The sequence below is a fragment of the Arachis duranensis genome, chromosome 3 (genome assembly GCF_000817695.3).
Source record: "Arachis duranensis cultivar V14167 chromosome 3, aradu.V14167.gnm2.J7QH, whole genome shotgun sequence".
NCBI classification, from domain to species: domain Eukaryota; kingdom Viridiplantae; phylum Streptophyta; class Magnoliopsida; order Fabales; family Fabaceae; genus Arachis; species Arachis duranensis.
The window spans coordinates 5,595,716-5,605,044 of NC_029774.3; the positions used below are offsets into that span (position 1 = coordinate 5,595,716).

Consider the following 9,329-nt stretch of genomic DNA (forward strand, 5'->3'; position numbering starts at 1 on the left):
ATAAAATACCATTTTTAAAAATCTTTATATACAAATAATATTTCTTCTAGTTTAGTGCCATGTAGTTAGTTCTCTTACAGTATCTGTTTGCTTTCTGTGATAGCTCCATGGTTAACGGAAACAAATGTCACCGCCTTTTTCAAACTGGACATGTGGTGCATAACCACCATACTCAATACAAAAACCAACCGACAACTGTCAAGCATTGACACTCACACTCAGACGCTCTTGTCATGCGATGCTACACGGAATTACTCCCTAGATTCTCTCTGTGAACCTTCCTATCTTATTGCATTTTTTAATTTAGATATAGAAAAAAACATTATAAAATATAATTGTGAAATGTATAAATATTTTACATCATTATAATATTTAAAAAAATAAATTCTTTAATTTTTATTCTTAAGTCTTTCGATTTATATTTAAAAATTTAAAAAAATTTAAAGTACATAAATCGAAATTTTTAATTTATGTACTCCAAATATTTTAATATTTTAAACACAAATAAAAAATCTAATTTATACACTTTAATTTTTTTTATTTTTTAAACACTTAATTTAATTTGTATATCTCTCACAATTATAAAAGACACAAAAATTTATCATATTAAAATATATCAATCATTTCACTCTTATATTTAAATTTTTTAGTCATAAATATTAATTCACCTTATGAAAATTAAATATATTTAATTTATAATAAGTCTTGGTAGTCTGAATTTGACTCAGTACCCCACTAGGGTCGTGTATAAATAATAGATAAAAATACTAGCATTTAACATACCTTACTTAGTAGTTAGAGTCTCACTCTCACTATATATACTTCCCTTAAACAACCGAACCAACCAAGAAATAAAACACAATCAATCAATCTGCGTATAGAAGAAATAAAAGATAGATGGGTGCTCTGGATCACATCTCTGATCTATTCGACTGTTCTCACAGTAGTTCCAAGCTCAAGAAGAAGCGCAAGCAGTTCCAGGTAATTAATTAAATTTAATACCTAATTAACTAACTTATATTTAATTAATCAAATCTAACTTAGTTAATATATGATGATATTTATGAATCCGTAGACGGTAGAGGTGAAAGTGAAGATGGACTGCGAAGGATGCGAGAGGAAGGTGAAGAAATCGGTAGAAGGAATGAAAGGAGTAACGAACGTAGAAGTGGAGAGGAAAGCGAACAAGGTAACCGTTCAAGGCTACGTGGAACCTTCGAAGGTGGTGGCGAGAATCGGTCACAGGACGGGGAAGAGAGCGGAGCTGTGGCCATATGTGCCGTACGACGTGGTGGCGCATCCATACGCTCAGGGGGTGTATGATAAGAAAGCACCCGCAGGGTACGTGAGGAACACGGAATTTGTTGACCCCAATGTTTCACAGCTGGCACGTGCCAGCTCAGCAGAAGTCAGGTACACCACCGCCTTCAGTGATGAAAATCCTACCGCATGTGCCGTTATGTAATTAGACTCTCTTATTATTTGTTTTTTTTGTATTATTGCAGCAAAATAAAAAATTAAAAAAAAAGAAAAAAAAGTATTACAGGCTAGGTAGTGTTTGTTGCCTAGTGTGAAAATTAAGATAAGTTTGGTTTGTTTGTAATCATTGGTTCTTATTTTTGAATATTAATGTGATATATTATTTTCTTTTTGTTTTAGTCGTTCTGTTCTTCATATTACATGAGAAAAAATAGATGGTATCATTAATTTGATTTTTTTATTAACAAAATATTGGTAGAAAATAGAAATGAAATTATATGACAATATTGACATAATGACATATATAAATTGATTATGAATTTGTTACATTTGTTTTTAAGATTACAAATTCGGTATGAAAACAAATTAGAGTATTAAAAAATAAGGTTACTTTTAATTTAGGAGCAAAATTTGGTTCGTCTAATTTGTAAGAGGTATAGAAATCGAATTTTTTAATTTTGGAGTACAAAATCAGACTCTCTAATTTTTGTATTTGAACTTTTTGATTTGTGTCTAATTTATAAGAGGTATAGAAATCAGATTTTTTAATTTTGAAGTATAAAATCAGACTCTCTAATTTTTGTATTTGAATTTTTTGATTTATATTTAAAAAATTAAAAAAATTTAAGAGCATAAATTGAATCCTCTAAATTTATGTACTCCAAATCTTTTAAACACAAATAAAAAAAAGGGTTCGATTTATGTATCTCTTGTAATTTTAAAAAACATATATTATTCATCTTATTTTTATATCTAAGTTTTGTAGACAAAAAAGTGAAAGGAATTATATCTTTTATAATTATTATGTTCTTTTTGAAATTATAGTAGAAATTAAAATTAAAAGATTTAATTTCAGTACTTTAATCTTTTTTTGAAATAAATTTTTATTTTCTTATTTTTATATCTTAAATTAAATAATATTATATTTAAAATTAATATTTTATGTTTTTTCATAATCTGAAAAATATTATTATCGACTGAATATAAAAATAAACAAAATGAGTAATGTGGGTGAGTTGTGTTAAACTGAAAATATTAAAAGTTGAATAATAATGCGGTGTAATAAGTAAAGGAGATATTAGGTTTTTTTCCATGTATGGTTAGAACTTAATAAAAAAAAAGAGATCTTACAAACACATGAAGAGATTCAACATCATCCAAAAGGAGAGAAACCTGAAATTATTATTTTATTAGGAACAATTATACTCATCCAGTGTATATGTATATGTATACCTATATCCATCTGTAAAATAAAATAGTGTCGTTCTCTTTTTTCTTCCTTTTTCTAACAGACAACGAATCCGTTTCCTTTAAGCTCATCTCCTTACAAACATTAGGCGTTAAATCTGGAACATAGCGTATTCCTTAAAATCATATTATTTAAATATACAAGATTAACATGATATCTAACAATGATAAAAATATTTGTGCAAAAATAAATCAACTTTAGTCAGAGAAAGTGTTATAAAGTCAATAAAATAGCTGTAATGTACTAATATTGATTGAGGAGGTGATTATTGCCGCTACACTTTATCACATACAAATAATTCAAACTCCAAATGTTTGGAAAAAAGATTAGAAATGACCATTGTAAAAATATTTACTAAATCGAAGGTTAAATATTGATTAAATAGTAGTGTATATATATTGAACTCTCTGTTTTAATACAATATAAAGGTTCAAAATCCATTTTGTACACTTCATATGTTTCGCCAAGCTGACGCATGATAACAAGTCCCCTATATGGCCCATGCACACTGTTATGATAAAATTAAAATGAAAGTGTTTCACTGTTTCTATTAGATTAGTTATCATTTCATCACAGAAATGATTGAACACTACATGATCGGTTTCCAATTCTTAAAGCAACTCCCTTTAATTGATTCCAATTACAAAGTTGAATGGATGAATGTGACACTTTACTGTCTGAAACTAAAAACAAAGGTTAAGATTAATTAATTATCAATCAATTCAGACAATAAGGACAAAAGAAAAAAAATACAGAATCTGAAAATTAAAGGCCGAAAACTCGTATTGGACTTTGGGGTTCTGGCCCAGCCAATTCAGACCCAAATGTCTCCATGGTTGGGTTAAATTGGTCGGCCAGACTGGTCTAACCGTGAACGGGAAACAATTACGGTTCGGTTCATTTTCCCCCAAATTAAAAAAGAAACCCTATCTTAAACTCTTTCCATTGCACAGTACAGAGAGTTTTGGAGGGAAAACAGAAAGAGCGGCAAAAGCGAAAGAAAAAATGGCGGAAGAAGAGTACGATGATGATGTCGAAGAAGAGTTCTCCGTTTGGAAGAGGAACACGCCATTGTTGTACGATCTTGTCATTTCGCACCCTCTCCCATGGCCTTCTCTCACTGTTCATTGGCTCCATTCTTCTCCACAACCCCATTCTCATCCTTCCTTCAATCTCCACAAGATCCTTTACGCAACTCACACTTCAAATTCCGAACCGAACTACCTCATCCTCGCCAATGTTGCTCTTCCTGCCAACCCATCACAGCCTGTCGCTGCTGCTGTTGACGCTGAAAACCCGGTTCTGCCCAAGGTTTAACTTTGTTAATGATTAAATAATAGAAAACTAACTAGCTTTGAGTTGTTGGCGCCATGTGTTTGATGAAATGACACAATGAGATTTATTTATTCATTTACTTATTTCTTTGTAGGTGGAGGTTACCCAAAGGATTATGGTTGATGGGGAGGTGAATAGGGCGAGGAGTATGCCCCAGAACCCTAGTGTTGTTGCTTCCAAGACTTGTGGTTCTGAGGTTTATGTGTTTGATGTTGAGAAGCAGCATGGAAAGGAACAAGGTGGTGGTTGTGATCCTGATTTGAGGTTGAGGGGTCATGACAAAGAAGGGTATGGTTTGTCTTGGAGCCCTTTTAAGAAAGGCTATCTTTTGAGTGGCTCCCATGACTCAAAGATTTGCATGTGGGATGTGTTAGCTGCGGATAAAGATAATGTGCTTGATGCGATCCATGTTTATGAGGTAATGATGCTGAGATTCAATGATGCTTGTCTGATAAATGGTAATTGTTCTGTGATGCATGTTGGTTGTTTTGCTAATTTGCGTGCTATTTCTTGTCAGGCACATGATGGCGTGGTTGGGGATGTATCCTGGCATTCAAAGCACGAGAGTTTATTTGGCTCTGTTGGAGATGATTGCAAATTAATCATTTGGGACTTGAGGACAAATAAGGCCCAGCAATCAGTCAAGGCACATGAGAATGAGGTAATGCCTGTGATTGTTAATGCATACACAGTCTTCTTGTTCATCAAGCTTATTAAGTTGATTTTATGCAATTCTTAATAGAAGTGTTCAAAGGATCAGCATATATAGTGAGTATGATCATTCTGTAATGTGTATGTCATGTAGAAGTCCATGTTGCTTGTGCTGATTTGATCTTAGCATCTCTTATAATAACTTGTTTTAAAATCCAAAATTCCCTTAAAAGAGGAAAATATAAGGAGGAGTTCTAGTTTCATTAAGAGAACTGCCTCCATTGGGATCTTCTGTATTATGAAGTTGCGTTGAACTATTATATGTCCTTTAGTCTTTGCACATTCATTCCTTGAATTTAGGAAATAGGAACTCTCGTGTTGGGACAGTGAGATTACACTGTTGCTTCTGATACAATTGGCTACCCTTGATATCGATTTCTCTTCCTCATTCAGTTCTTCCATCTGTTTTTATATATTTTTCGATTTTGGGTGAAATCAGGTGAACTTTATTTCTTTCAATCCATATAATGAATGGATTGTAGCTACAGCATCGTCAGACACCACCATTGCCCTCTTTGATACAAGGAAACTGGCGGAGCCGCTGCATGTTTTAAGTAGCCACACGTATGTCGTTTTATGTATCACGTTATGTGTTTCTCTTTTGTTGCTACTATGCTCATGTTGCAATCACAGTAGCAAGCTACAAGTCATATTGTATAACTATATTTGCTCACTATTTTTGTTTGTTTCTAAATGTATGTAGCGATGAGGTGTACCAGGTGGAGTGGGATCCTAATCATGAGACCGTGTTGGCATCTTCAGGTGCTGACAGAAGGCTGAACGTTTGGGACCTTAGCAGGTAAAAGGAAAAAAGAGTCCTCATAAGGGTGCTGTTTCACTTTCATTTTTGACATTGGTTGTGTTGATCTCCTTTTGTTGTGTGTTTATTGGTTACACCTTTGCAAAGAGTTATACATTACTAGAAACAGTGGCTTATGATTTTGCATGCTTTGTGTGGTGATGATGACTCAGAGTCGGGGATGAGCAGAATGAAGGGGACGGTGATGGTGGCCCTCCTGAGCTACTCTTCTCTCATGGTGGTCACAAGGGGAAGATATCGGACTTTTCGTGGAACAAGAATCAGCCATGGGTTATCTCAAGTGTGGCTGAGGACAATTCTTTCCATGTGTGGCAAATGGCTGAGAATATATACAATGAAGATGGTGATGAAGAAGATATCTGGACAGCTGATGATCAAAACTAACCAAATCATACCCAAGGCTGAAAGACTATTTACATTACTTTCTGTTTCTCTTCTATTAAAATTTGGAACTCAGAATATGGTGTTGATGGAGCATGATTTATCATTTTCTATTCAGAAAAAGACTTTCTTTGCGTGAAGAAATTTTAAAGTTTAAAGTTCCTACCGTAGTTAAAATCAGTTTAAAATGTTAATCTATTAAACTGGATTCCATTAATAGTACGTCATAATTTAGAGTCAGTTAATTAGTTCTTGTAAATCTACAATCCATTCAATCTACCAATATTAGCACAATGGCAAAGTATGACGAACGAAATAACACTAGAATTAAGAGGTACAACTTTGTTAAGGTATAACACGAGAGGACTTTTATTAACAAAGAAGCAAATATCTATCTTCACATGTCTCAATAAATTTTACCCAATATAATGACAGTTGTAAGCATAGTTTTTCAAATAAATTTAAATGGTGTTAGGTTTGTATTCCAACAAAAATCTCAATTTAGATGTTAGGAACCTTGGGTGGAGGCATGCACGTTTAATATAATTATCTGTGATTGATTATTTTCTTGGTGGTTGTTTCTTAGCATTGCTGTGTTCCCATGTGGCAAGTGATTAGTTGATGAGAATGATGGATGATGATCCCTGTGATAAAACTTCTCATTAAGTCAACTCCACCTATGTACATATGTCTCACTAGTGTTGATAGGGTTCAATTAGCAAAGCTAAACACCCACTTGTTTTTATCAAACAAAGCAAATCACATGTCCGGCTTGATTCGGGGAAGAGGAGAGCCCATATATGATATCTTCTCACATTGTCAACATTTGTCCAGCAAAATGCTTAAGACAGAAATAAACCACTGATTCAGAAAAATCAAGATGAAGAAAAAATGCCACTAAGGCACTAACCCATTTTTTATTGTCTCACAAATTAGTGTTCTTCAAAAGATTACAGTATTATACAATGATAACAGTGCCTCACCTGTACACATCCAGAGTACTAGAAGATGAAACACACCCCATCTCCCCAAGTTCTGTAATCCAGCAATATCAAACTTATTGTACTTAGAAATCATGAATTTTTGCTTAAATATTGGATTGTTAAACAGGGAAAACAACCACACAAATACTTACATGATTCAAGAATGAACCAGTAGAGAAACATTTATGATAGCAGTTTAACTAGTTCAAAGATAATCAAAAGATCGCAAATTGAATTGCATAAAGAAGTATTACTGTGGCTTGGCCATAAGCTATACCAGCTACAGATCAACTGCTAATTCTGCTAACAGAGCATTGAGCTAGGACTCATCTTCCAATACTAGAACAGCCATCCCAACCCATTACACAAGCAGAGGGCCAAACAGAGAAAATTACTTTAAAAGATGACCTTCTGGATGGCTGATGTTGCGATTGGTAATGAGTTATTGGAAGTAGATATTAACATGGCTACAACAAAAAGTACCATTTTATTCTTCAGCCAGCTGTCATTGCACGAGAACCCCCTATAAATAAACAAACTTTAGTCATTTAAAGGATGGATGCAAGCATATGTATGTTCCAGTCATATAACCATTCCAGCTGTATACATCCGTGGCATGCATGAGTGTGTGTGTGTGTGATAAATTACTTGTAGCTTCACTAAGATGTCCACTACAATTGTATAACTTAAATGTTAGGATTATCAATAATTCCATTAAATGTGACTTTCTCAAAGAAGTTAAAGAGCATTGATAATTCCATAATTCAGCACAACTAACGAGAACTAAAAATTTAGATGTGTGTGACTATCTTATTTCCAAAATTCTTCCTATTTATGACCAAAACAGAAAACATGAAGCAGGTCAAAGTAGAGAGTAAGCTGGCCTTCAATTCCAATGGTCTCTTTTTCAGTCTTAAATTGCAATTTTACAAGTAAAAAACTAGACAGTTAGACATAATTAACAGTGGATCGCAAAGATAAATTTCAAAAATGACAGGCATGGCATATCATGCACCCGTAACTAAAATGGGGATCAAGTATAAACATGAATTAAGTGATATATCAAATATTTCATCCTATAATTACAGCAACTATAATAAGCTACTACCTCTTCTTTTGTTTGATGCAGAAGAATAGAATTACAGCAACTATAATACGCTACTACCTTTTCTTTTGTTTGATGCAGAAGAATTCACATTAGACACTGTTTGTCCAACTCCACAAGAAGGTAGATCCTTAAGGGCCGGATTCTGGCTTGCTAGGCACTGAAGATTCTCAAATTCACAACCATTAAATCCTTCAGTAGTTAGTGATGCACCTTCGGCAATCTTTCCATCTGCTCCCGGGTGAAGGCAATAGACCCGATCATCACACTGCAAGTTACAAGGGTTCATCACATAAGAGCCAGGTAAGTTCTGTGCTGGCGGGTTCACAGCAGGAGCCGCTGGCTTCTGATATGGGAATGTTCCAATTTCTCCTTCAATCCTGCCCCTAATGTCAACTAGCAAGCACTTCAACCTCGATATTTCTGCCTCCAAAGCAGCCTGGCTTTGCAACTTCCTCATCAAGTGCTGGTTCAAAGCTCTCAATTTGACAACCTCATCCTCCAAAGAAGCAGCCCGAGCCTTCTTCTTCTCGCGGTACTTGCGTACGGCTTCCCGATTACCCAATGGGCGCTTCTTTGACTTCTTTTCAGCAGACTCAGCAGTGTCGTCAGTTCCAACTTGCTCCTCAGACGGCGCAGGTACAATCTTGGTATGAACATGGTAGCAGGTATGAGTATGGGAATGATCAGGACCAGGGGGGTTACAGGTGTGGGTATGCGTGCAAGCATGGCTGTCCTTGAGGAGTTCCTCAAAGAAGCTATCCATTGATCCACTGCTTGGAAGTTCAGCCATGTTTGGACTTGAGAACACTTCCTGGTTCGAGAAATCAAGCTCCCCGTCGTCCATCAGAAGGGAACCCCTAAAGATGGCACAAAACCTAATGATATTTAATCACAAATAACAGAGAAGAATCATATACAAATCGTCAACAACAAAAAAGAGCACTTTTTTGCTAAGTTGAATTCTAAATGGGGACAAAAGGTTAATCAAATTACTGAATTGGCATTGAAAGCAACCAAAGGAACAAATTTAAAGTGGAAAATTTAGAATACAAAGCGATGAATAGTGCGGTTAGTGCAGTTATTAGAATATGGTTGCAACAATGAAAAGCCGAGGAAATTAAACGTGATACTCATTTGATAAGAAGAGAGTTAAATAGAATTTGGGGATGAAACGGAAACCCTAATTAGATGACATCATTTTGGGAAAAAGCAGTAATTGGACGTACCAGGTTCTGAGAGAGAGAGAGAATTTAATTTTGCAAA

At 34.6% G+C, this 9,329-nt stretch overlaps 3 protein-coding genes across 3 annotated transcripts; 2 read left to right on the plus strand and 1 right to left on the minus strand.

Moving 5' to 3' along the window:
- Nucleotides 1–776: 776 nt before the first annotated feature.
- Nucleotides 777–1,658, plus strand: LOC107476571 (heavy metal-associated isoprenylated plant protein 26). Its single transcript, XM_016096406.3, has 2 exons — nt 777–981; nt 1,076–1,658. The coding sequence occupies exons 1-2, from the start codon at nt 898–900 to the stop codon at nt 1,463–1,465; spliced, it is 474 nt and encodes a 157-aa protein (XP_015951892.1). The 5' UTR covers nt 777–897; the 3' UTR covers nt 1,466–1,658.
- A 1,968-nt stretch (nt 1,659–3,626) lies between these two features.
- On the plus strand, nt 3,627–6,119 carry LOC107476570 (WD-40 repeat-containing protein MSI3). The gene is made up of 6 exons (XM_016096405.3): nt 3,627–4,039; nt 4,158–4,481; nt 4,581–4,724; nt 5,214–5,338; nt 5,478–5,573; nt 5,747–6,119. Exons 1-6 carry the CDS (start codon nt 3,734–3,736, stop codon nt 5,976–5,978), a joined length of 1,227 nt encoding a protein of 408 aa, XP_015951891.1. The 5' UTR covers nt 3,627–3,733; the 3' UTR covers nt 5,979–6,119.
- A 737-nt stretch (nt 6,120–6,856) lies between these two features.
- On the minus strand, nt 6,857–9,003 carry LOC107476569 (basic leucine zipper 23). The gene is made up of 2 exons (XM_052258076.1): nt 8,124–9,003; nt 6,857–7,481 (listed from the first exon to the last, which is right to left on the minus strand). The coding sequence occupies exons 1-2, from the start codon at nt 8,908–8,910 to the stop codon at nt 7,453–7,455; spliced, it is 816 nt and encodes a 271-aa protein (XP_052114036.1). The 5' UTR covers nt 8,911–9,003; the 3' UTR covers nt 6,857–7,452.
- Nucleotides 9,004–9,329: the final 326 nt, after the last annotated feature.